Source organism: Leptomonas pyrrhocoris (genome assembly GCF_001293395.1).
Source record: "Leptomonas pyrrhocoris isolate H10 chromosome Unknown, whole genome shotgun sequence".
NCBI lineage: Eukaryota > Euglenozoa > Kinetoplastea > Trypanosomatida > Trypanosomatidae > Leptomonas > Leptomonas pyrrhocoris.
This window is the reverse complement of record NW_015438357.1, coordinates 278,979-304,259: the sequence shown is the minus strand read 5'-3', so window position 1 is coordinate 304,259 and position 25,281 is coordinate 278,979. Positions and strand designations below refer to the sequence as shown.

General features: G+C 54.7%; 7 protein-coding genes across 12 annotated transcripts; all 7 read right to left on the bottom strand.

Moving 5' to 3' along the window:
• Positions 1-1,082: 1,082 nt before the first annotated feature.
• ABB37_00088 (hypothetical protein) lies at positions 1,083-6,626 on the bottom strand (the record flags this gene model as incomplete). The annotated part of the gene is made up of 1 exon (XM_015796150.1): positions 1,083-6,626. The coding sequence occupies one exon, from the start codon at positions 6,624-6,626 to the stop codon at positions 1,083-1,085; it is 5,544 nt and encodes a 1,847-aa protein (XP_015664158.1).
• Positions 6,627-8,785: 2,159 nt separating this feature from the next.
• ABB37_00087 (hypothetical protein) lies at positions 8,786-10,044 on the bottom strand (the record flags this gene model as incomplete). 2 transcript variants are annotated; one of them, XM_015796148.1, is made up of 1 exon in its annotated part: positions 8,786-10,044. In XM_015796148.1, exon 1 carries the CDS (start codon positions 9,938-9,940, stop codon positions 8,786-8,788), a length of 1,155 nt encoding a protein of 384 aa, XP_015664156.1. In that variant the 5' UTR covers positions 9,941-10,044. The 2 variants fall into 2 exon arrangements, with proteins under 2 accessions (XP_015664156.1, XP_015664157.1); XM_015796149.1 differs by having other exon boundaries at positions 8,786-9,975.
• Positions 10,045-11,293: 1,249 nt separating this feature from the next.
• On the bottom strand, positions 11,294-12,889 carry ABB37_00086 (hypothetical protein; the record flags this gene model as incomplete). Its single annotated transcript, XM_015796147.1, has 1 exon — positions 11,294-12,889. Exon 1 carries the CDS (start codon positions 12,806-12,808, stop codon positions 11,294-11,296), a length of 1,515 nt encoding a protein of 504 aa, XP_015664155.1. The 5' UTR covers positions 12,809-12,889.
• A 1,079-nt stretch (positions 12,890-13,968) lies between these two features.
• Positions 13,969-17,852, bottom strand: ABB37_00085 (hypothetical protein; the record flags this gene model as incomplete). Of its 3 annotated transcripts, none has more annotated exons than XM_015796144.1 (1): positions 13,969-17,852. In XM_015796144.1, exon 1 carries the CDS (start codon positions 16,870-16,872, stop codon positions 13,969-13,971), a length of 2,904 nt encoding a protein of 967 aa, XP_015664152.1. In that variant the 5' UTR covers positions 16,873-17,852. The 3 variants fall into 3 exon arrangements, with proteins under 3 accessions (XP_015664152.1, XP_015664153.1, XP_015664154.1); XM_015796145.1 differs by having other exon boundaries at positions 13,969-17,830; XM_015796146.1 differs by having other exon boundaries at positions 13,969-16,988.
• Positions 17,853-18,605: 753 nt separating this feature from the next.
• On the bottom strand, positions 18,606-19,064 carry ABB37_00084 (hypothetical protein; the record flags this gene model as incomplete). 2 transcript variants are annotated; one of them, XM_015796142.1, is made up of 1 exon in its annotated part: positions 18,606-19,064. In XM_015796142.1, exon 1 carries the CDS (start codon positions 18,966-18,968, stop codon positions 18,606-18,608), a length of 363 nt encoding a protein of 120 aa, XP_015664150.1. In that variant the 5' UTR covers positions 18,969-19,064. The 2 variants fall into 2 exon arrangements, with proteins under 2 accessions (XP_015664150.1, XP_015664151.1); XM_015796143.1 differs by having other exon boundaries at positions 18,606-19,062.
• A 437-nt stretch (positions 19,065-19,501) lies between these two features.
• On the bottom strand, positions 19,502-21,835 carry ABB37_00083 (hypothetical protein; the record flags this gene model as incomplete). The annotated part of the gene is made up of 1 exon (XM_015796141.1): positions 19,502-21,835. The coding sequence occupies one exon, from the start codon at positions 21,833-21,835 to the stop codon at positions 19,502-19,504; it is 2,334 nt and encodes a 777-aa protein (XP_015664149.1).
• Positions 21,836-22,676: 841 nt separating this feature from the next.
• On the bottom strand, positions 22,677-23,949 carry ABB37_00082 (putative mitochondrial hypothetical protein; the record flags this gene model as incomplete). Of its 2 annotated transcripts, none has more annotated exons than XM_015796139.1 (1): positions 22,677-23,949. In XM_015796139.1, exon 1 carries the CDS (start codon positions 23,514-23,516, stop codon positions 22,677-22,679), a length of 840 nt encoding a protein of 279 aa, XP_015664147.1. In that variant the 5' UTR covers positions 23,517-23,949. The 2 variants fall into 2 exon arrangements, with proteins under 2 accessions (XP_015664147.1, XP_015664148.1); XM_015796140.1 differs by having other exon boundaries at positions 22,677-23,658.
• Positions 23,950-25,281: the final 1,332 nt, after the last annotated feature.

Below are 25,281 nucleotides of genomic sequence, written 5' to 3'. Positions count from 1 at the left end.
ACGGCTCTCCGTCCAGGAAGGAGGGAACGAAGAAAGAAGAAGAGAAACCAATAAGGTGTAAGCAAATGTCATTACATCCCGTGTACCGTTTTTTTTTTCTCCTTCAAGGGTTGACAGCCTTGGTTATTCGTTTTTAAATGAAATTTGTAGAGCTTCCCGAAAGGGAGTTTCTTGCCGGCGCAGATCGTCTGCCTTTCCACCTCGTGGGGTTGGCAAAGGGGGAGGGATGGCGGGAAAACAACAAAAAAGGCCTTTTCGGGAGAGAGAGGTCGACAGGGGGGAGAGAAAAGAAGAGGAGAGTATACAACGTGAAGCTTTCGACTCATCTCCCGGCGAATTGTTCCTGTCTCAAGTAGAAATAGAAAAAATAACAAGAAAAAGGAGGAGAAAAACAAAACAAAAGCGGAGCTGTGTTTGATAGCTTTCAAGGAAACGAGAAAAGAACGTTTTGTAGAGGAAAACGAAAACCGTTAAAGCACCTTTTCCCCTGTTTATCTTCAAGGAAACTCGTATTGCTAGCTGCGAGTTGAAGAACACAGGATTAAAAACTGCGTGTGTAGAAAAGAAAAAACAGAGTAGAATTACGAACACTTTGCGTCAACACTATTCGCTGACGTTGACCTGAAAGAAGACACAAGCAGCAAGAAGAACAACCAAAAAGTGAGAACACAAAACAAAAGAAACGTTTTGAGTGAATACCCGACAGGTTTAATGTACACTGATTCTGGTGTGGCAATGACGCCCGCTAAGCCGGTGTATCAGCAGTGTATCTAAACGGCAATGCAACACGTTAAATAAGCTCTATGGGAGAGTGTATATGGCTAACGTGTCGAAAGGATACACCGACCCACACAACGCCCGCCATGGTCGAAAGGGGAAAACAAAAAAAGGCAAGCTCGCCTGGGGTTGCCGCTTGATGCGCACGCGACCGTAAAAAAAAAAGGAGCAAAAAGTGACGAAAAGTGACGAAAAGGGAAGCAAAGAAGCTAACGGTCAAAGAGAGAAAACAACAACAAAAAAGGATACAACAGCACAGCAATCCGCAACACGACATACATGGTTACCTTCTTTTCCCCCCTTTTCTAAAGAGACTCAAGATAACGTTTCTTCTCTGTGGCCAGGACCACCATCCCTTCTTCCGCAGATGTCGATTCGTCGTCACGGCTTGTGTATGTCCCAGTTTTCGTGCGGTAGAAGTACGCTTGATGACGCCGACGAAGGTCCAAATAGTGGTCCAGCACGTCCAAATCCAAGACGTGGAGTGCGTCCTTTATCGCCGTGCGGAGAAGCGGAACACGTCGGCGCCACTGCAGCTCCGTCTGACGCCAGTTGCGAGGATCGTCGCTTTCCGGCTCCGCGTTAGACAAGGTGGTCGTGAGGCTTTGCAGACCTGTGCTATCAGACGCGGATTGCTCCCCTGGTGACCTTGTGTCCGTATCATGGGAGTCGTCATCTGGAGACGGCAACGACCCGGCGAGGGCCGCGATAGCCAGCGGGTAAACCCTCGACGTCACCACCCCCGCGAAGTCAGCTGCAGCGTTCTGCACCACGATCACATCCAGCTGATGTGGTGCTTCGCCCTGCGCCCAACAGCTTTGGCTCGAGGAGGGGGAAATGAAGGCGGTGGTGGCGGACATCTCTCGAGCACTCTCTGCCGTCTCCGCGGCAGCGCCAGAACCTCCAGTCCGCACGCTGCCACCACCACATGTGCCACTACTGCGGCGCGACAGCGTTCCCAGCATGGCGGGGCTGAGCACCGCAGCGCAGCCGAGAAGCGCCTCCGCACGCCGCACCGACGACAGCAGCTCCACGAGGGCGGACGCGGCCACCTCGCACGTCTCGCGGCGGTCATCGTCGTCGAACTCGTTCGCCGCGTGCTGCGGCGTCGGTAAGATGGGAGGCGACGGCGACGGCGGCGTCATCGTCACGGCCACCGAGGCCGTCGCATGCAGCGTCATCTGCGTAGAGCTGGGAGCGGAAGAGGAGGATGTTGCGTGACCGTTGTCTGTGCGATTGCTGCCGTTACTGATGCCGCCGCTCAGCGCGCCTGACCGCTGCGGCGGCGGCGGCGGGCTCGACTGCTTTCCACACATCTGCCATCGCTTGCCGTTTATCAGACCGGCAAGCGCCAGTGGGAGGTCCATCGTCACGACGTGAAAGGCGAAGGTCACGCTCATCGACTCTGCGAGAAGAACGGACGCCATGTGCCTCCCGAGGGTGCCGGTGATCTCTGCGGTTGAGGAGGCGCTCCCCTGGTCCGACGGCGCCGCACAGCTCAACACCTGCACGCTCCCATTTACCACCTGCGCCACACGGCACAAAAACCGCAACGCCTCCTTTACAGGTGGCGTGTCGCGTGGGTTCAAATAGCGCAGCTCCTGCGCAGACCCGCTCCATAGATGACAGCCGATCACCGCGGACACGACATGCTGCGTCAACCTGATCAGCTCGGCGGCAGCGGCCGCATCGAAAATCGCTGTCCCGCCTTCAGGCCAAGACGTCGCCGCCGGCGTCGTCGGCAGACTGTCCACCAGCATCCCCAACACGTCAGTGAGTAAGGCGTACACCTCCATTTGCTGCGGGACGGAGGCGTTGGCGGACTGGCCCGCACAGCGACGCTGCATGCGTGCCAGCAAAACCACGAGCAGACTCTCCCGCAGCGCCTCTCTGCCCCACGTGGCGGTGCCTGCAGTGACGGGAAGCGGTGGTGGATCGACGACAAGAGCCTGAAGCGCTGCCATGCCAGCCTGTGCACGCGCCAGATGTGCTGCTGCAGTTCCTGTTGCAGCTGCTGCTTTTGCTTCGACACCCGGTAACGCGGATGAGAGTCGCGGTGGTGTAGAGCCGCTGCCCCGCACCGGCCTGGTCAGCGGATTGTCCGCAAGGACGTGCACGTGATCGAAGTAGCTGCGCAGTGTGAAGAGGCAGAGGCGAGGCAGCTCGCAGCGCACGAGCTCCGCCGCAGTGCCGATGTGCGCTAAAATCTCCAGCACCTGCGAGTCGGCAATTTGCTGTGCCCATCGTTGACGACGCTCCATAGCTGGCACAGCGTCGCGACCGCCCCCTGGCCCCTGCACCCCCGCCCCCATCGCTGCGAAGAGGATGCGCAGGACATGCAGCACGCGGCTCAGCGCCTCGTGATCGGCCGGCACGATAGGGTGTGACTGAGTGCGTGTGTAGGTGCACCGTCGCAGACAGTTGGCGCAGGCTGGCAGGTGCTTGAAAGACTCCTCCATGAAGTAACGGTAGGTTGCTGCATCCGGCACAATGCCATCGCTCCCCCTGTCCGAATTCCGAACAGGGGCATCGAGAGGCGCGGTAGATCGAGCCCCGCTGATCTTTGCCGAGGACCAGTCTAACGACTTCGCCAAGGTGTACAGCAGGTGCACGGCCGTGCACTGCGCTGCCGAAAGCAAGGCATGTGGGCGCCGCGCCGTCGTACTATATACGCAAAATCCGTTACCATCGATAGAAATCTCCTCAGGCACCGGAGTTGGGGCCCGCCCGTTCGCTGCTGCGGCTGCTGTGGTGGGCGAAGAGGATGGAGAAGACATGCGCATGGCACCAGGAATTTGTGTGGCGTCTGTTGACAGGCAGCACCAGATGTGTGCCACGGCGCCGCGGCGCAGAAGGTAGTCGACCACCTGCGCCAGCAAGCGCGAGGCGGAACTTTTGTTGCTTTTCAGTGTAAGGTGGGCGAGACACTGGCGAGCGGTTTTGCGTGTCACAGAGGTGGCGTCTTTGATGTATGTCAGTACGTCGATCAGCAGCCGTAGCGCTCGCTCCATGTACTGCGCGTGTAGCAGCGCCCAAGCTTCGCCGTCCCAGCCGAGGAAATCGGAAAAGATCTTCAGGAGGGCACGGAGAGGAGTTGGCAGCGCTGAGGCGGCTTCTTCGCTTTCGCCTTCGTTACTAGACAGCGTCGTCCCTTCACGTTGCTTTTTCGCGTCGAAGTTCGTATCCGGTGCCTGGGCCGACAGGTGAAACAGTTTTGCCGGACTCTGCGACACCATGGACTCCCAAAAAGCAAAACAGTGCTCAAGGGTGGGGGTCACCACCTCCTGCACGGTGTTGCCGGGGTACTCCAGCAGCTGCGACAGCACGGTCAGCACGTTGGCGTCGACCAGCGCCGCCATGGACTCCTCAGTGCACGTGTTCGGCTTCGTCAAATGCGCAAGGGAGGTCAGCACCTCATTGGTGAGCAAGACGTGCGAAGGGTAGGCGCTGCGCAGCACAGGGGTAGGGCACATAAAGGCAGCAGCGGCAGCGGCTTCCGTCAGCATTCGGGTCTGACGTTCGCGCTGCAAGCAGCTGCTCTTGCTCAAGCCGTAATGCAGAAGGCTTCCCGGGCCGTGCGCCGTCAGCGAGAACGGCTCCATCGCTACAGACGGGCGAAAGGGTTCACAAGAGTTTGTGGGACTGATGGCAGATTTGCACAGGAGATGCGGACGCGACGAAGACACCGACCGGATCGGCGCTGCGTCGCTGCCGCCGCCCTGCCGTGGTGCTACGGAGCTGAGAGGGAGAGAGCCTCCATAAGAGGAGGGGCTCGGCGAGGGGGTCGGTTTGACCAGTGCACGCTGCACGCGGCTGCGAAGGGTGCTGGGGCTTTTCCCACCCGCGTTGCTCTGCATTGCCGCCGTCATAATTGCTGCTGCTGGTGCCGCTGCGCTGGTGATCGCCATGGGTCGCGCGCGGGCAAGGGAAGCGCGACCGGCACTCTCGCCACCGAAGGACGCCGTCTCTGCGTCGGTCATGCCGGCCAACGTCATCGCGTTGGACAGCATGCCGTCTTGAGCGCCGCCGGCACCGCGATCGAGGCAAGGCACGTTGACTCCAAAGCTGTCCCTCGCGGGGCTACTTGCTGCCGTATTGGACTCCGTCGTCGACGCTGCAGCGACGGGCGCCGGAATGGCGACAGTGGCAGGGTTTGCTGACTCGTCACTCGAGGGAGTCTCCGCGCCCGCAACTCTTGCCGGACAGGCCGGCGATTTGCTGGATCGACGGCTGTGGGTCACCGTACCGAGGGTATTGAGTTCGTCTGCGTCATTGGCGGCCGGTGTGAGCCGCAGGGGGCGACAGTCGTCCTTGTCCAGCACGCCGGCTTGCGTGTTCATCACCGGCGACTCGCACAGCGAGCCTGGCTCGGAGTCTGCCACGTCTACCTCCAGGGAGGGCAGCGGGGAGAGAAAACGCCGCGTTGCCGAGTAGCAGCCAACTCGAGGTATTCGCGGGGAAAGGTACTCCACAGGAGCAGACACGTGCCCTTCTTGGGCTGTTGTCGGTGATGGTGATGCTGCCGTCGGTGTTTGCACTGACGGAGCCGTGAGCGCCGTCTCCCCTGCTTGCAGTGCTCGCTCGAGGACACACACATACGCCTTGCAAACGGCGGAGCAGACGGCATTCTCTTTGCGGTCCGCCTCTGGTAGACACGTGTTGCGATACGCGGCTGCGTGAGAGAGATACGACACAATGCAGGTGTAGAGCTCTAACGGGCTCTGCGGTCGACGCGTGCTGTCGAGCGGGGCCCACGGAAGCTTTGAAGCAGAGGCGGACATCATTTCTTTCCTCGCCGTGTTTATCACGCTGTCTTCATCATTTGCCGCTGAGAGCGCGCCGTGACGGAGGACATCGTAGCAAACCGTGTGCGACTTACGTGTGAAGACGTCCATTTCGTCCAGGACCTGCACCGGCATCTGCAGTAGCTTCGTCACGCGTCGCAACGTATCGTCTGCCGTCAGCTGCTGCCCAAGCCGCGAGGCGGTGAGAAGGACCTGCTGATGCGAGTCATCTTCTTCCGTTTCATTTTCCTCCACTTTCTCGTTTGGCCGACGATTGGCGTAGCTGCGAATGACAAAGCAAGTTTGCAGGAGAGCGTCTACTGTACGCACCACATAACTGCACACCGCTGCCCCCCACCGATGAGCTTCACACGAGGCGGGTGCGAGAGCGACGCGCGCGAAGTGAAGCAGCACCTCTTCATGTGCCACTAGTTCGTTCCAAAGACCTCTCTCCTCCACGGCCACACACTTCGGGGTCGTATGGAAGCCGCTCTTTGTCAGGTCCTCCACGAGCGGCGCGCACACAGCATCCACAACCCACGCGAGGGCATCCACCGTGCGAGCCATCAGCTCTGCAGCGCAAAAAGAGGGAGTCAGCGTTGTCATTCCTCCAACTTCCGCAGGGAACGCACTTAGCACCTCTAGCAGAGAGTTGCTGCGCCCATCGCCTAGCAGCACCGTTATCATGGCACTCGTCAAGGTTGCCTTCACTGCCGCTGAAGTCGTCGCTGCCTTCAACGTAAAGGAGTCTAGCATAGACTGCACGTCGATCAGCGCTGCGATGGCGTGGTGGTAGGTCAGCGCAGCAGAAGGAGTAGTCGCAGTGAGAGACTTGCCCGACGACACAACAGGCTCTACAATAGTGCCTGCCTGTTGATGTAAGAAAGCGAGTAAGACTTGAATTGCGGAGCTGCAGAACTCGCCTTTTGAGCGGCCCTCCTCCGCCAAAGCGAAGGATGGCAGCGCGGGAGTGGGCGGTGCTGCGGTCACCGATGCGTCGTCAGCGATGCAGCGTGTGCGATGCGGGTCATCATCGCGTTGCGGGAAGTCGACGTGCACGGACATGTTCAGGAGTAGCGCGACTTGCTGATGAAAAGATAGAAACTGAGAAAGGGCCTACGCGAAAGAAGAGAACGGGAAAACAAAAGAAGCAAAATTGAATCATATATTGGTAGGTAGAGGAAACAACACAAAGACGAAATAGAAACAACAATAAAACAATGTACGAACTGAGCCGGCGGTGCAACGTCCACGGAGAGCCGAAGGCAAACCTGCGCGACGCACAGCAGCTGAGGAAAAATAAATAAAAACCGGAAATAAAAAAGAAGTACATCAAAAGAAAAGTAATGAAATAATAATGATATTAATAATAAAACACCTCACGTCATGTCTCAAAGAAAACAAAAGTGCGAATATAATTCACTAAGCAAAGCTTAGGACAGAAAGAAAAGAAAAGAAAAGAGGACACGATAGCAGGGAAAAGGAAAGCAATAAACTTTATGAAGAGCCCTCAAAACAAAAAAGATCACAAAGAGAGAAAAGGAAGAAAAAAAAAGAGCAATAGCGGTCACAGTGCAATAAAGAAAAAAAAAAGATTGTTATGAAAGTTGATAAAATGTGTTTAAGCTGTGTCGCAGCCTTTTTTCGAACGCTCTTCACCTTGCTTCCTGATGTGCGCATATATGTGCGCGTATCTCGTCATAAATAGATATCCCTCTTTGTAAGAAGTAAACGTCTAAAACGAGTTTTCGCTTCTTTTCCGCAAGAGATATTCACACACGCCAGTGTGGCTTGAGTTCGTGAGAAGGTGAAAAGGGTTGTGGGTGTTGCTGTGGTCTTTTTATTTCTTTCAACGTACCGAACAGAGAAGAAGAAGGAAAAACGAGAATTGTGTATGTTTCACGCAGTGAACAGAGGGGGGGGGGGGGCGAAACTCTTCTCCCGTCCCGAAGCACTAAAATGCAAAGAGCAGATGATAAACTAACAGCTACCAATGCAAAAGAAACGGGAAAAAAAATTGGCTTTCCTTAGAACGCTATGGTCGAGAAATTCGTGGGTAATGCAGTGTAGAAGAATATACTCGTTTTTGTTTTTCTTTTTACAAAAAAAAAAGCAGCGCCGTTTCGCCACTGAGAAGGAACCAGAGCGGATATGAGACGAGGAGGAGACAAGAGCGAGCGAGGTGTAGAAGCCACGGGAAGAGGGGTGTGGGCTTCTCACGATGCAGTGTAGGTCTCTCTTTTTCTCTTTTGGTCTTGCTGTCGCGTTGATGTGCGGATAAGTTCGAATTTCAGGTGTAAGGAATGCACAACGGACGCATTCCGCCACATGTGGAAGGGGGGGGAGAGAGAAGAGCGGAAGAGGATTCAAATGGACAAACACTTTTCAGGGAAAGAGGGAGGGAACAGGTGTCTCAAGAGCACATCCGCGGCGGAGAAACAAAGGCTGCTGTGGTAAGGCAGACCTTTGCCAGCGCAGCACACGTTTCCCCGTTTTGCTTTCGTGTTTCCAAGTCAGACTGTTGAAACAACGTTGACTTCGTTTAGGATATTACACCAACTGAGAACACAAGGATTCAAGATTAAGAAAAGGTTAGCGGGGGACTTTTTGAACGTACATCAATCTTTGTTGCTGGCAACAAAAGCATAGCTGATTCTTCAACGTACACATCCAAGAAATAAATAGGAAAAAGCAACGAAGAAGCGATTATGATGGCAATCCACGGTGAGGTAACTCTCCTTTACACACCAGAGAAAAGGGAGGGTTGAGTGGAGGAACAGCAAAAAGAGAAAAAAGCACGGATAATAATAATAATATGTGTATAACGAGTGAATGTTACACACCGCGATGACGACGGCAGCGCAGAAACACAATAAAACGACAGAGGAGTACACATGCTTTATGAAGATAGGAGCGGTAGAGCAGACGCCTTTTCTTAGTGGTTTTTATTTTTCGCAGTTCTTTCCTTTTACAGTTCTTCTGTTGTGGAGATCAAGAAGAAAACTTGGAGACGCAAAACAAACTAATTCCTTCTACACGTAAGCAACGAAACAGCCCCCAAAAAAGAAGGGGCGGCGCAGAGAAAAGCGCTTGTGACACCATTGTTGACTAACAGTAGGGGGAGGTGTGTTGGCACGCACAAGTCGCTACTTCACCAGCGGGCATCGCTATTCCTTCTCTACAAGTGCTGTCTGACGGGGTGGAGACTCACCCAGACCCCACTGTCACTCCGCGCCGAGCTTTTCTTCGGGGTATATCGTATTCTCACGGTAGGAGCACGGAATCATCGGCACCGAGTTCGTTGAATCGATCGCGGCCACTACTGGAAATACATCGCTAATCGTCACCACCGCCTCCGCCCCTAACCCAGGAAAGCTGATGGTGAGTACGTTTGACACCTGCAGACACGGCGTCTCCATCGTCGGCAGCGGGGCGCTTTTGCTCATCTTACTCGCATATCGCACCGCATCGGGCAGCCGCAGGGGGACGTCAAACGTCGCTGTGGTGCGGGGAATCAACTTCCCCGAGGGCGGCGACACCTCCGTCGTTGCGATCGTCTGCAGCGCGTCGGCCACGTTTCCCTGTGCCATGAGCCGCTGATGCTGCTGCAGCACCACGTGCACGCAGTGGATGTGTGCTTTGCGGCACAAGTTTTGCAGAGTCAGGCGCACCATCACCTTCGCGTCGCCGGACGCGGCCGTCGTGAGGCTGCCCAATGCGTAGTTCTCGTTGGTGGTGTTGTAGGAGTAGACAGGCGGAGGGATAAAGGCGATCATCGGCACCACGGCGGTTAGCTGCAGCGCAGCTCCTGGGTCCTTGTTCATGCCGCAGCACCCCGGGTCGATCGACAAGGCTAAGTTGGGGTTAGTGGCCTCCTTGCTCGCACCGCGCAACTGATCGTACTGCTGCTGGGCGATGGTGGGCAGCACCACGAAGCTCACCTCCTCCTTTCCGTCGAACCCACGCGGGATATCGACGACGGCACGCAGAATGTACGTCAGCTCTGCCGTGCCCGCAGACATGCGACATCGGTAGGACGGCGGGGCGGTGACTGGAAGTACAAACTGGAAGGGGTACTCGTAGTTGCCGGCCTGCAGCGAAGCCCCGCCAGTGCGGCCGCTTTCCTTGGAGAATCCAAAGAAGGTGATAAGGTGCTCATAGTGAACGTAGGACTCCTCCGACGTCTGCCTGCCGCTGCCGCTCTTCTTCACGGTAAAGGACGTCGTCTCTTTACCCCGCGCGAACAAACGGATGGCGGTCACGTCCACGTCCTTCACCACCTCGACCCTGAGACAGCCGGTCACAGCTTGGCCCGGCTGAAACGCCGTCTTGCCGTCGGTGTCGATCTGCAGCTTCACTTTATCCCTGTCGAAGAACATTTTTTCGTTTCGTTTTGTTGGCGGGTGAAGCAACTAGAAGGGAGGGGGGGGAACCAGAACGGTAGTGAAAACAATTACCCGAAGTGTAACGAAGAGAGACAGCTCGTGAAAGAAGAAGCAGAAAGATAGAATAATTGTTTATGTTTGTAGGATGAGATCGAGAAGGGGGAGAGATAAAAGTTAGTAGAAAGAAACGAGGTAGAAGAATGGCGTTTTGTTTTTTCCTCTCCATTAACTTCTATGTTCAGTACAGGGATAAACCACGACCCTCACGATCACTCGGGGTCATTTACAACAACATTAGTTTTCGAAAGATAGCAACATATCATATTGATTTATTTATTAGTATCTTTTTCACGTGGAACGGGAACCAAGACTAACGCAGTGGCAGACTTCAAAACAAGATTAGTCCGCCCTCAAAGCGGGGCGGAGTGGGCCTGGGTGGGCGGGAAAACGAACAGAAGAGAGAACAAGGCGGAAGTCGAAGACTGTCCGTGGAAAAAGAGAAGAAAGTAGAAAGGAGTCCCCGAAGTTGATATTCACTTAGATTCCATTCAAACCATACTTCACATTCAATCATTCCTTTCGCAAGCTCCCCAAAAAAAAAAAACTCCCTCTCTCAAAAAAAAAAAAGGGAAGCAAGCGAACGCGATCAAACAACGAAAGAGTAACTACCGAAGGAGATGCAAAAGGACAAGAAAAAAAAAATGACAAACCTCGCTGCTTATCTTGTCACAATACGTTCTATCTTTAACCTCGTTGACTTGCTTCACAAAGAAGCTGCTTCCGTACAGAGAAGAAAAAAAAAAATGCACTGAACGTCGCCGTGCAACACACGTCATGCCCACTGTGATGTGTGTGGGAACAGTTGACTTGCAAAGGCCGCAAGTGGCAGCGAAGGAGTGCAGTACAAAGAGAAAAGAGGGAGTGAAAAAATGGAGCTGGAGAACAAACGAAATAACAGAAAGTGTTGAGAACAATCCAAGGGATCTTTCGTCTCTGATTATTTTTTATCATTGTCACGCAACATACGCGACGACGGTGCACCGTTGGTCCATCGAATCCAGCGTGAAAAGGAAAAAGAAAAGCGGCAAACTCCCAAAAGAGCAATGTTTAGCACATAAGCAAAAGCCATGTAATCAATTTTGGTTTCCTCAAATCAAAACAGGGTCGCTGGTTTTTTGTTGTTGTTGTTCTGTTTGTGTTGTTGTGTGTGTGTGTTCGTGTGATCTTTACCTCTGCATAGACAATATCTTAAGGTTGAAGAGAGCACTCGCGCGCAAGGTGCGATAAAGAGCGTGTCAACTGCAGCTGAAGAGAAATAAAAGAGTACCCATTTTTTCCTCCTCCTTTTCATTTACCGGTCTGCCTCTGTGCGGCCGTGGTGTGGGGAAAAAAAAAACCCGATTCCATCAGCAGCGCCTTCTGCTGCTCCGCAAAGGTGGTCACCTCGCGCACCGACTGCAGCAGGTGCGTAGCGTGCTCGTTATTTAGCAGGTGGTGAATGCGGTTGCGCTCCACCCGCTCCATGGACCGCCGCATATGCACCTCACCACCGGAGAACAACCCCATCTTCCAATTTGCGGTGCCCATCGTCACGTCCACGTAGTCCTGTCGCACCGCCACGTAGTTGCGGTCGTGTTGGAGGTGCTGGACGAGCATGGCATAGAAGTTGTCACGCAAATCAGCAGGGACAATGCACCCCTTTGACGCAGCGGCAACAGTAGCCGACTTAGGGGCCGACTTCATCGTCCTGTAGTCGCTGTACAGGTACGCGAGCAGCTCCAACGCGAACTGGCGAGTGCGAGTCAAGGCCCGCCACCGATCCACCTCCTGCGCAACGGCGCGGCCAGCGGTAAGGCGAACGTCCGGCGGCAGCGCACCTTGCAATGCAAGGTACACATAAGGTGACCATCCTTGCTGATCGGGAAGGGGCCCCGGTGCGAAGGCCACCGCGGCTGCCTTGGTATTCGCATGCCTTGGTAGGGTCCTCTGATGAGGGTCTAAGCTGTACTGCCAGCGGAGCGCAATGAGGTACCAGAGAACGCGCACCGTCGCGTCTAACTTGCGCAGCTCGACATCCACAGCGCTTGAACAGTCCGCCGAAGTTGTCGGTGAAGCGTCCAACGTCTTCTCCTCCGTCCTCTTCTCCACCTCCGTCCGCCTCGCACCTTCCAGCATCACCTCGTCATGTAAAGCGGAAAGCAGCTCCCACTCACGATCCAGTAAGGCCATCTCCGGCTCCCCGGTAGCCGCGCCCACCCGCTTGTCCGACACAAACTGGGCGACGAGGTACTTTTCTACCGACATCGGCAGCGGAGAAAACGCCGGATGCCCCGAGGACGGATCCAGTGGCGTCGCACCTGTGCTTTGGAGCTGCACCTTTGCCCAGTAGTGGGCGAGTGTTGTGCGACACTCTTGCAGCACGTCTACCCCGCGCTGCTGCTCGGCGTGAATCTCCTCTGCCGTCTTCAAGACCTTCGCTGGAGTCATATCAGCAGCCGCACCCGTTGTGGCCGTCTCCGCCACAGTAGTTGCAACATCCACTGGACGCTCTTCACCACTATTTGTGTCACTGTCGGGGTGATCCTCTGTTGCGACGACGGACGGTTCGCGAGAGCGCTTTCGACCTGCGTGCACGTCGTCGCCCGCGGAGTGAACAACACGCTTTTCCTGCTGTTGTTGTGCTTTCTGCACGGCTGCTGTGTACGGGTCAGTCGCACCCACTGCACTTTTCGATCCCGACGAGGACATCGTCACTGGGGGAGCTGCGGACGTGGTCGCCGCCGCGGACGGTCCCGCCGCAGCGTTTGCCGACTGCTGCTGCTTCTTTTTCTTTAGAAGACCCTGCAAGCCTTCGAATTGCATTATTGAATGTACAACCAAGGTGAGAAGCGTACTCGCAAAGCAAAACAAAAAGTTTCGAAGTCCGTTTGTAACGCTTGAGCTTCTTCGCAAATGAAAAGAAAAAAAAACTTGACCGAAAACAAAAGTATTGCGAGTGACGCGAGAAGCAACAAAAACACCATCAAAAAGGACAAATGAAGGAGGCAGAAAAATAGAGGTCGTTATGCATAGATGTTTGCGGTGTGCACCACTGCGCTTTGTGCAATCTTGCGAACACTGTGAAGCGAGGATGAGATCAGCGCGTGCACACAGAAATACGAAGCTTCGCTGTCTTTTGGGGGTCTTCGGCAATCCCAGCTGCACCCAGCATCACTGCAGCAGAGCTTGAGCAGAAGTTTTTTCTTCTTCTAATCCCAACCTAATTGTGTGAACTCGCTCGAAGCTCATTTCCTCTTTGATCACTACACTGCATCTGCATTGCCGGGTGTCCCTGCAAGTTCAACATCACCGCAGTTCGAAGAGAACTTCGTCTTACTTCCAGTGATGCAATGCATTTTCTTTTATCGTGATTGTGTGTGTGTGTGTGTGTGTTTTTGTGAGGCACTCCCGATACGGGGAGAGGAAAAACACACAAAAATCACACTATACACGTCCATGCAGCGTGACATGACAGCGAGAATAGAATACATATAAAACATGTCGTGAACAAAGAAAAAAAAAACAAGTCGTGCTGCCTGGCGCAGGCACGTTTGAGCTGTACATGAAAAGTTAATTTGACACACGTCCCCGCGGACTTTGCGCGAGACCACAACGCATCTGACAATGGAAGTCGGCAGAAAAACGCAAAGAAGAAGAAACATCAGATTGAAAGAGCGAGCTGCCGCGTCAAGAGAGCCGGGGCACTCGGAAGCTCGCAACGCAACCTTGATACAGCAGGCGCCGCTTCTCTCATTTCCTAGTTGTTGTTTTCGTTTTATATGTTTTTTCAGCTGATCCCTCTCTACTTCGACAATGTAGAGCAGACGCCATCTCACGTCGTACAAGCAAGAAACAAACAACGCAAAAATTCTAGGGTTCATGAACACCTCCACCACATAACCTATCATCATCATCGCCGATGGCTGTCCCTGCCTCGCCGCCACGCGACGCCGAACGTGTGAAACGGGAAAAAACAGGAACCACTAATTTCGGTTCTTCAGCGTTTTGGCCTGCGTCTGCTGCCGCTCGGCTTCCACCGCCCGAACACGCGCCCGCCCCCGCGCCGTCCGCACAAAACCCTTCACGCCAGGGTTGTACTCCGGATCCTCGGTGAACTGCGCGAAGAGCGTCTGAATGCGCTTGCGCAGCTCCACCAGAGAGGCGTCCTTCCGTCCACGGTGCAACAGATCGGCCTCGCGATCGATCAGCTCGCCCAACTCGCGTGCCAGCGGGGAGGTGGCGTCGAACTCTCGCACCGTCCACTTCACACGCAACAAAATGTCGAGCCGTGCCGCCGTCGTGGAAGTAAGGCCGTCTTTGGTGGACGTCATGGCAAGCGCCGGCGTGTCGCTCGCATTGAGCGGCGCGGCAAACCTGCCACTCTGCGGTACGCCGGCGGCGCTGCTGCCCTGCGCAACGTAGCCGGGCGGAGCAAGATGGGGAGAAGAAGAGGCAAGTGGTAAGGGCGACGCTGCCGTCGCATCTGGCTTAGTTCTACTGGCCATCCTCGTGGAGGAGGAAGCGCCGCCGCCGACGGTAGCACCGCCTCGGGCCGGCCTGCTCGTCTGCGCCAGCCGCTCATACAAGTCCCGCAACTCCCCCGCCCGCTCCGTCTCGGGGGTCTCCACGTATACCGTCCCCCACTGCTTCGGGGCGGCCATGCGATCCAGCTGATGCACAAACGACAACTCTTCGCGCGTCTTGCCCACCTCGCGGCGGCGCTGATCGAGTTGCTGTAGTAGCTGCAGCTCCTTCTTGGTGATGGCCAACAGGGCGGCACTGGCGTCGGCCGACGACAGCGTCGCATCGCGCTGAATCCGCGCCGCCTCCGCCGCCCGCCAGTCGATGATCTCCTGTCGCACCCGTTCAAAGTCCATTGCGCTGCGGGGGTCGTCGCGACGCAACTGGGCGGCATCCTCCACGGCGGCGTGCAGGGCCTCCTCGCGTCGCTGCCGTGCACCGGCCCGGTGCTGCCGCGCCGACTCCGCCTCTTCCAACTCGCTGCGCACCCGCCGTGCCTTCCACTGACGGTACATCTTCTGGATCACAACGGCCATCTCATCCCGTAGAGCCTGCAGGGCCCCCGAAGTGAAATAAGGCCGCGCCACCACAACAAAGTCGTGTGACGTGTCCAGCAGCAGGTCCACCCGCGGTGTCTGCACACATGCCTCGCGGTGGGTTTGACAGCTGCGGGAGATGCCGAAGGTTTGCGTGTGTCGCGAGGTCCGATCGACACCGCCTGCCGCCGCCATCGCCACGCCAGACTTGGCAAAGGGCGAGTATTCCAGGTCGCGATGGTAGAGTTGGGTGGCGGCGTGCAGCAGGACATGGTCGGGCTGACGCTTGTCCCGGTATCCGCCAAGAAACGGCTTGGTGGGCGTTACTGGGCTTTCTTGGACGATGGCGATGATCGTGAAATTCGACGCCGCCGTATCAATCCCGCTGCTTTTGCCCTCCTCCTGCACCGCCGCGTCGTGCAGGGTCTGCGTGCGCTGAATCACCTCATCATAACTGTAGCCTTGGTGACGGCCCTCCACGAGGGTGCGGGGCGGAATCTGCGCCTTGCGGCGCCGCACCCGGATGCACCGGGCGACGTAGTCGGCAGGTCCGAGCTCGGCAAGATGCGCAGGTACACCGCCTAGAGAGGTGTGCGCCTCGTCCGCTTCGTCCTCGGCGCCGGGTGCGGTGGACGTGAACGGCTGCTTTGAGCGCGCCTCCGTCGCAGGGAGGGAGGCATGTGGGTTGGGAAATGTAACGGACACCCAAATCGGCTCTGCTCGGTTGTTCTCCGCCGTTGCTGGATCACTAGATGAGGGCGAAGATGTCACGTCGCAGTCCAGGAAAAGCGTGCCCATAAATCGGAGGCGCTTGTGTTGATGGAAAACGTGAAACGACTCGGGGTGAAGATGGAGCCGCTCCGCGAGGACTTCAAACAGCTCCTTCGCAATCAACACCCAGTACGGGGATTCATTCCGCCCTCCATTTCGATCCGCGCGTAGACCAGTGTCGCCGTCGCCGTGCACCGCCTCTTCGTCCTCCTCGTCGCTGCCTTCGTCGTGGACGTTGGAGGAGGGAGGGGGGCGGTAGAGGTTGGGGTTGTGGACCGGCACCGTGATGCGCGTGAGCGATTGCATTGGCAGGAGCATGGCAGTGACCTCCGCCGTGCCGTGTGCGGCCTGCGGAAGCTGACTCCAGCCCGGTGGCGCGGCAGCAGCAGCAGCGGTAGCAACACGCACATGAACGTCATCGGAGGACGTAGCGGCTTCTGAACGAGGTTCCTCAGCAGCACCAGCAGCAGCGGCCGTCGCCCCATCATCGTCGACGTCATGGTGCTGCTCAGCTTCAGCTGGAATATCCGTCTCTGCATCCACCTGCGTGCCGTGGCAGGGCTGACGTGCTAGCGTGGTGGACTGCGCCACGGTGGTTGCACTGGGGCGTCGCGGAGGCGCACCCGAGGCATCTGCAGAGCGCCGTCGCTCGACCGTTGCACCATTTCCGCTGCGTTGGCCTTCTTGGTCGTCTTGCTCTGTGGGGATGTCTTCGTATTCGTGTGTTTCGTGACCAACCTCGTCGTGCTGGCGTTGCTGCGCAGACGGCACGCGTCGCACATCCGATGCAACGTTGTCTGCCAAGTCCTCCGCATGCGGGTTCAGACGTGCGAAGTAGCCGACATCGTTTGGGTCCGGACTCGCTCGCGGGGGAGCAACCTCATGACCCACCTCTGAATCGTCGCCTTCTGCGCCACCGTGAGAAAGGGGGGAAGGGCCATCCTGCTCCTCCATCGCCTCTTCTTCCTCTGGGCTGGCCTGTGGAGGTTCTTCTGCTGTTGGGAGGCCAGCAGTGATCTGCTCTTCTACGTGATCTGGGTTTGTCGAACTGTCCTCCATTCTCGGGACTTCTCCTTTTGTTCGTGAAATCTAATCGAGCCGCTCGGAAATAAAGCACCACCACGTAATAGCGGAAAGCAAAGATAGCAACTACACTGTTGTTCTTTGCTTCTTCTTATAACAATAATAAGAATAATAATAGTAAAGATTCACAGAGAGACGCGCAGGGATGCAACGCAGAGCCACGTTGGCAGAAGGACGGAACGCACAAAAGCACACGAAAAGATGGAGAGGAAGAAATTGAAAAAGCGAGTAAAAGTGGTGAACATTTACAACCCGTCGTTTCACGGTAGACATCAGGCGTGTGAGCCACTGACTTCTTTTTCTGAACGCATAAATCTCGGTGCGTTGCGCTCGCCGAAGATCGCGTTGCGACACCGACCGTGTAACTCCGCTGTTGAACGCTTTTTGGAGTCAACAACATCAGACCAGCCGAAACCGCCGTTTCACCTAGAAGGCACATTATAAGTTGTTGCTGTTGTTTTTCTCTTGAACCTTTTTCGAATGCTGATAGTTTTCTGCTTTGCGTTTTAGACAGTGAAATCCACCGTGACGTGTTCGCACACAGAACGAAAATGTGAAGAAGAAGAAACAAAAAAAACGGGGTATTCGTTTTCGAGGTAGGAAAGCGGAGCACTGGCAGCGAGACACCTTCTCACAAGCAAAAACCAACGCCGACCTGCTTTGCCTCACGCAAATAAAAAAAGAGATGAATTTTACGCAGGTCAGGTGACCTGTGTGCTGGGGTGGTTGCTCGTTGGTTGACAGCCTTCATCTGCCGGCGTCGCTACGATCAACACAGGGCCGCTTTTCGTTTTTGCTGCCTCCTGCTCCATCAGCACCCGCATCTGCTCCAAGACAAGACGTTCATTTTCCTTCTGATAGGTCGTGTACGCAGCCGCCCCAACAGCAGCCGCAGCCACGACACCCGCTAACGCTCGATACATTATTCGCAGCTAACAACAGTAAAACAAAAAGCTATTTTCGATGGTAATGCAAAAGGCAAACGATGTATTTGTTTTCATTGATTGAGAGGAAAGAGGAGAGGTCGTTGAGCAGCAACGGTTATCATTACGTTTTAGAAAGGGAAAGAGGAACGTTAAAGGTGGAAAGTGGCTGGCAACGCGAGCTGCGCCGAGGGAGCACACGGAATGGAAGTGAATGATGTGTGAACTCCCACGTGCATCGTAGCCGCACTCCGTAGTCGAGGGAAAGACCAAGCAGACGCGGAAAAACGTTGTTTGCAGTTTCGTACTACGCCAGTTGCACATCGCACGGAAGAAGAAGCACCGCAAGCTCTTGCCACACTCGTACGAACAGCAGCTACGTGCTGCTCAGCCGCGTTGGGCGAGCTCAGGCGGTTCTGCTTTCTTTTCCTTTTTTACGTTTATTTGCTTGTCTATGCATTTTCCTTTCGACATCGCCATCAACAGCACCATTATTACCGTATTAGAAGAGGGGCACCGCATTGCAGACGCAATTGAAGAGGAAAAAAGTCGAAGAACAAAATGTCACACCAACTCACTCAGATAGCTTACCTTATAATAATAAAAAACACAAAAAAGGGAGGCATCCCCGCCCACGACGCCATGAAGGCATCCAGGCTTGAGCACGTGCGGCAATGCTTCACGAGCTGCTCTTCACCCTGTCATCACAATCGTTGTTGCCGCCTCCTCTCTCTCACCCTATGATAGCGCCTCTTCTTTCTATATTAGTGCTGCCTCCCACTCTGCTTATCGAGTCTGCTGCTGCACCTGTTCCATAATTAAAGCGTGGTATTCCTCCGCTGTCTGGTGCGGCTGCACCACCGGTTCGCCGCACAGCTCGTACACCTTGGGATCAGCGTTGTGCGCCAGGTTGCTCAGTGCGTCGGTCGCCTCCTGCACTTCAAAGAACTTCGACTCCGGCACCTCCGTCTCAGGGGAAGGACTGCTCTGGCTGTCCTTGATACGGGCAGCGGCGATAGCCTTGTCCTCCATGATCTTGCTGCCTGCCACCGCGTTGCCCGATGTCGGGGCAGCAGCGGGGGTCTGCTGCTGCTTCTGCTGCAGCACGCGCGTGCTGACCCACTTGTTCCCTGTCTTGCCGGAGGACATGATGTCGAAAGTTTACCGAGGTAAAGTGTGGGGGGCAGAGAGACAAAAAAAAACTTGTCAATGAAAAGAGAACGAAGAAGAAAAGCAGTTTTCTCTCATAAAATCAATGCGAAAACGAGTTGACAGCGTAATACATATATATATGATCATCATAGTGTGGTTTGTAGACAGAGTAGTGAAAACGAGGATTCCAGCGCAGGAGATGAACCGAAATGGGCAAAGCGCGTCAGATTGTTTAGACAGGGGAGGGAACTTCCATGATAACCAGCGGCGTAGAAAGCATAAATGTTGCTGCGTGGGGGGGCGGGGGGGGGGGGGGTTACGCGCCTTTGAATCTCAAACGAAACTCCAGAAAAATATCTTCTGCCACATCTTTAGTCTTTTTGGAGTGTGTTGTTATGCGTTTTCCCCTTTGGTCTAGAGCGGAGCTGCCATGTCATGAGGCAAAACACATTGCAGATAATGAAGGAGCAGCAGAGGGAAAAAAGAAACGAACTCGCCGCAAAAAGGAAAAACGGATGCAGCTTCGTCGGTCAGACCTTGGAGAGCCACACACGCCACGCATCCGTTTCGTGGAGCAAGTCGGGGCACGCCAATCGCTCCATCACCGCACTCGGCTCGTCATCCATCTGCAGTTCCGTGAGCGGTTGCGTCAGAACAGTGCTCTGAATCAGCGCCTTAATATGTGCCGCACTCATCACTGTGTTGAGGGAATGATGCGGCGTAGAACGCGCTACCGCTTGTGCTGCCGGAGTCCGAGAAGACAGTGGACGGCGCGAGGCAGCGGAGGGGGAGGAGGGCGATGATGAAGAAGCTGTTGCTTCAACATGTTCTGACTTGTCCGACACACCGCGACGCTTTGGGCGGCCAGAGGGGAGCGTCTCTGTTTGCCCAAGCGGGCCCTTTGCGTACCGGTTCATCCTCGCAGACGAAGAACCGTTAGTCACGCCTTCCGCATCGTTGTTGTTGTTGCCACTTTTTGTCTTCTTCACATCCGCGTCTGACACTGCATCGCCGTCGTTGTCGTTGTCCAGCACGTTTTCGGCATCTTCACCGCCGTCGTCGTCCACTTCAGCTCCGTCGGCCAGGTGTGGCATCTGCGCCTCATGCAGTTCCACTTTCCACCGCAGAAAGTTGTACACCCCCCTGCGCCGCGATACCGCGGGCCACATCGACGCACCGCCAGCACTGCCGCCCACAAGAGAAGAGAAGGTTGGTGTCCCACCACTGCCGCCTCCCGCACTGAGTGCAGCACCAGCGGCGGGAAGACTGATGAAGTAATCGTTGCTCGTGCCGTAGAGGTACGCCCCGGCCAGCAAAGGCACCCCCCAGGGTAGCCGATGGGGCTGCACGTACGGGTGCAATAGCGTCGGTGGTGGCGGCGGTGGTGACGGCGAAGCGAGCGAAGGGGGGAGTTTCTGATCTGTAGCTGAATGCACAGGGGAGCAAGACACTTTCGAGATCTTACTTTCCGTTTCGTGCGGGATCTGCTGACGCCACCGCAGCCACAACCTGTAGACGCGGACGCGCCAAGCATCTCTGTGGGCGTCCCCGCACGGCTCAAAAGGCACAGCCGCCTCGAGCGACAAAAGCCGCTGCAGCGCCGCTGCTGTGCGCTGCGACTGTGTCCACGTGCGCCACTCCAAGCCGACCACCTCCTGCTCGATAGCTCGTCGATGGGACTCTGGAAAGTTGAGGAGTTGCTGCTGTTGCTGCTGCTCTTGCAAGCGCAGTGAGTTTGCCGCACCAGCACCACGCGAGGGAGCGGAAGAAGCATCGTCACCGCCGCCGCCCTCGTTCGCGCAAGCGCCTTCCTCAATTACCACCACCATGGCAGGAGACGACGGCGACGGCGATACACCCTCCACTACGTCTTGTGGAGCACCATGTTGCGGACGCCCTGACTTTGCATCTGCGAGTCTTTGTTTGTCCTTCGACTCCCGCCGCTGCAGCAGCAGCTGCTGTTCCTGTTCCCACAGGAACGCTTCTTCTGCTGCGCACAGAGCAGGCAGCCCTGCAACTGCCAAGTCGATCAGCTGCGACTCTGAAAGGGTGAAAATGGAATCCTCCGTGATGCTCTGCGGCCGCGGTGGCGCCAGCGGGTGCGGCACAGCGAGCGGAGCATCCGCATCGATGACGATCGAAGTAGGCGGCGCCGCGAGATCGCCAGTTTTTCCATCCATTTGTGCAATGCGCGACTTCGCGGTGCGCAACTCTTGTGCTGTGGCCGCCACAGAGGATGTAGAAATTACTGGTATACCGTCGTCACGCGCGGCAGCTGTGGAGGACGCATTCTGATTTACGGCATCGATGTCGTGTTGGAGGCGAAGAAGGAGTGAATCCACGTCGCACCTACACCGTGGATGAGACGTGGCCGCTGGGGGACCGAGGAGAATTCCGCTGGCGGAGGGCGTTGAAAACAACAACCGTGGTTCACCCACGTCATCGAGGGTAAACACAGGTGGGAGGTCCACTTGGCGGCGTCTGGACGATGCCAAGGTGGCGGACGAAGATACCGCACTCGCCGGTGAATTCCCCAGTGCGTCTCGTCGGCCTCCAACGCTACCGGTGCTGCTCCCAACATTATAATGATCGTCTTTAAGACCAGCTGTGCTGAGTGCGTCATGGCGGCTTGTCGTGGAGGCGCTGCTGCCCCCAAGAGACCCGCCACTGGCATTTGCGATGAGCTGATACAGTGTCGCGTACGCTGCGTTCTCCTGCAGCCACTGCGTCAGCGGTGCCTCTGGCCAGCTAAAGCAGTACGACTGCTCGTCTGCTAGTGGGAGGAGCTGAACTCGCTGGCCGACGTGAACGGCGCGCTCCTCAGCAAAGTCGAGGGGGCGGAATCGCTTGCGCGAGAAATGCATGTTTGTACTGCCTCTTTTTTATCTGTTTTTTTGTTTTTGCAGGAGTGTTGTCTTCTATGCTTGAGTAGGATGATGCATCCATGTAAGTCGGTTCACGAAGGCATATACGTAAAGAATGGTTGGCGTTGAAAATGAACTAGTACAGTACATTTTACCACGCAGATACGCTGGATACACCGCAAAGGCAAAAAAAAAACCTGGAACGCGAAAAAAAAGGGGGAGAAGAAAAAGTACGCACCCAACTGTTTCATTGGCCAAACAACAAGTGGAGATATGGAAGGAAGCAGACTTTCGTGAGAGTGTTGTCAAATAGGCAATTAACATGTAACGAATAAATAAAAAAAACACTAGAGCGATGAAGAGAGAACTTTCAGCAACAGAATCCTCTTTCTCCGCCGTAAACAACGACGGATGCGCCACTTCGGGATCCAAAAGGCAGACTGGCATACGAGAGGGTACGGCAAAGCAGAAAGGTAACGCACCGCGTTCCTCGCCAAATAATGCCTTCAGAGAAATACAGCGGTGGACGCGCTGATAAACGCATCTTGGGGGTTTGGTTGTGGGTTTCTTTATTTAATCTTGTTTTTGAGGGGAAAGATAAAAGAGTCTGTAGGAATCAACATGAACACGGAGGCGACGAACGCATAGTCACGCTCGAGTGACATAAGCCAGGCACAACAACACCTCTCCCTTCGGCAACATTAGGCCGACACGAAAGATCAACACAAAGGGCAGAGGGAAAAAAAGAATGTCGCACGCAAACACTCAATCAAAACAAAAGAAGACAAAAAGGTTGACAAGACGCTCAACCCTCACGAATCCTGTCTTGGGTGCCTCCAGGCTAAATCCCCTCCGCAGTAATCGCCGGAACATCCAGCACTGTTGGCTCCGTGCGAAGTCCCGCACGCTTCATCGTCATCAAGGACGCATACGGGATGGCGGTGCGGTCGGGCAGCACCATCTCCGGGTCCTCCGCCAGCGTGATGAGCATGTGTGAGGACTTCTTCGTCTTCCAGGAGTAATAGCCACGACTACGAATATCCACCTGCTTGTCTGTCGGACCTGGCATGCAGGTGATGTGGGCAATACGTAGATGCTCCTTGTCCAAGCCTTTTCCTTCGGCGCCTTGCTGCGCCAGTTCCAAGGCTCGAAAAACTGCCATGTGGCCTTTCCGGGTGGACAGCTTGCACTGCGCCATGGCCTCTCGCACCGACAGCCCACGCAAGACGCTGAGTTCGATATCGAGTTTCTTCCACGAGGACGGAACGGCTTTCATCATGAAGCTGTATTGCGGCAACTGGTCTTGCGCCTTCTGCAGTTCCGTCTCTAGCCGCTCGCTGTACATCTTCCAGTTGACCTGGTACATGACGCCCTCCTCCTCCACGAGCGCCCAGCGGTCCTCCGTCACACGCTGGTTGTTGACTACCCTCTCCCAGCGGTTAATGTCGGGTAGGTTGACTTTGTTGATCCACAAGCACCGCCACAGCGTCCGATCGAGCAGAATGCGCGGCGTGCTGCCCATGTGCTTCTGGATTGCGAAAGGGCGGGTGGAGAAGTACTGCCGCTTGTACCATAGCTCGCGCGCGTAGTGCTTCTGGGTGCCGAGGAATTGACCACCGACATTTTGCCGCTTCGGGGCAGGACGGAGCCCGATGAAATAGCGAGGTGCGGGCTTGGGCATCGAAGGGCGAGGGGGAGTCGCAGTAAGGTCAATTACGTAGTGGGTGAGGAGATGCCCAAAGGGACCTGCGCGCGTTCGTTATGGAGAGCAAACACGATCTCTGCTCTTCTATCGTGCTAATGTGCACGAGGAGAGAAAAACTAATTGACGTATTTCAGACGGTGGGATAAGGCATGAAGGGAATATGAATGGAAAAGTCATCGTTATGAAGAGCACACACATACGAGAAAAAAAAAAACGATTGTTCATTTGCATCGCGCAGAGTGTGAGGAGAGTTGGTGAAGGGGATCTGCGAAAGTACACGCATCGCGGATGTAACATGAACAGGTTGCTTCTCCACGCATTGGACGAGCACCATTTGCAAAGCTCCCATTTGAGCTTGTCAGGCACCTTACAACGCAGATACAGAAAGAAAGAAAACGGAAGGATAGCTTTCCGGCAGAAAGCAGGAGATTCAAGAGAAGGTGTGTGCGAAGAGGAGTTCGTTGGAAAAACAACAGCGAGTATGGAAGTCTTTCACCGTGGGAAAGGAAAAACAAAAGGTGTCACCCTTTCTATACAAGTTTGCGACACCTTCCGTTTCCATATACAATTCAATCGGCCACTCTCGTTCGATTAAACTGCTTTTCCTCAACCTCTCTACGCCTGTTTCCCCCCTCCCTTCCACCCTCCACCCCTACCCCCCTCACCTTTTGCCCTTTCCTCTCCCCCACATACCCTTCCCAACGCCGCAAGAGGAATCAGTGAGTCATGACGTACTTTTCGATGCTAAGCCTTGCACAGGAGCAATGAGTGTTTATCAAACACCCCAACAACACTCATCCTTTTGTTCTTCAACGTGCTTTCTGTTTTCACTTTTTATTAGCTCGCACATATAGGCGAGAGTGCTTCTACAGCAGGCTCATTGATTTATAGGCAAACTGGTTGCTACAAGGTAAACTGGAACGCACGCGTATAGAAACAGAAATTACTGTTTTAGGTCGCCTTTTGGGGTGTTATCAAGAAGCAGCTAATCAACAAAAGTAAGAAGAATCGTTTGCCGACAACAAATCACTCGTATGATACGAAACGAAACAAGTTTGAGTTTCGGGGAAAAAATAGGAATAAAACGTAGGCGAAGAAATAAAAAGAAAAGGCAGAATATGTTAAGCGACAACGGAGAAAAGGAACTTTTTCTTTCGCAACGGCGTATATTCATTTGTTTGAGGGTGTTTAACCACGAAATGAAGCGTTGAAGAGCAAATGCGATTACAAGGCAATGAAAGTGGATTAAAAAAAAAATGGAAACACTTTTAATTGTAAAAAGAAAACATCTGTAGTGAGTACATATATATTTAACTTGGACACACTCTCGATTAGCACCCCCTCCCTCCCTCTCTTCTTTTCGTAACTCGACTGAGCCTGTGGTTCTTTTTTCCCCACTAAGACGAATTTAGGCATGATAAGCAGTCGTTAATGCTGCGCACAACACAACAGTACTCCCGACACGCCAAACCCGCTACGAAAGAAGAGAAAGAAAGAATAAGCGTGGCTGCAAACGAAGGGAAAAAAACACCTATAGAAAAACTCGATCAACATGAGAAGCCGACACCCACAGCAGTTGGTTATGGAAAGAGAATAAGAAGGATAGGAAGTCAAGAGTCGAAGTGATTGCACGGCATTTAGGGAAATACATAACTAGCGAGTACCTGGCATCAATGTCCCCATCAAGGCTACTCATTGTTTCTTCACTATCTAGTATCTGCCCCAATTCCGTTCTTCTTTA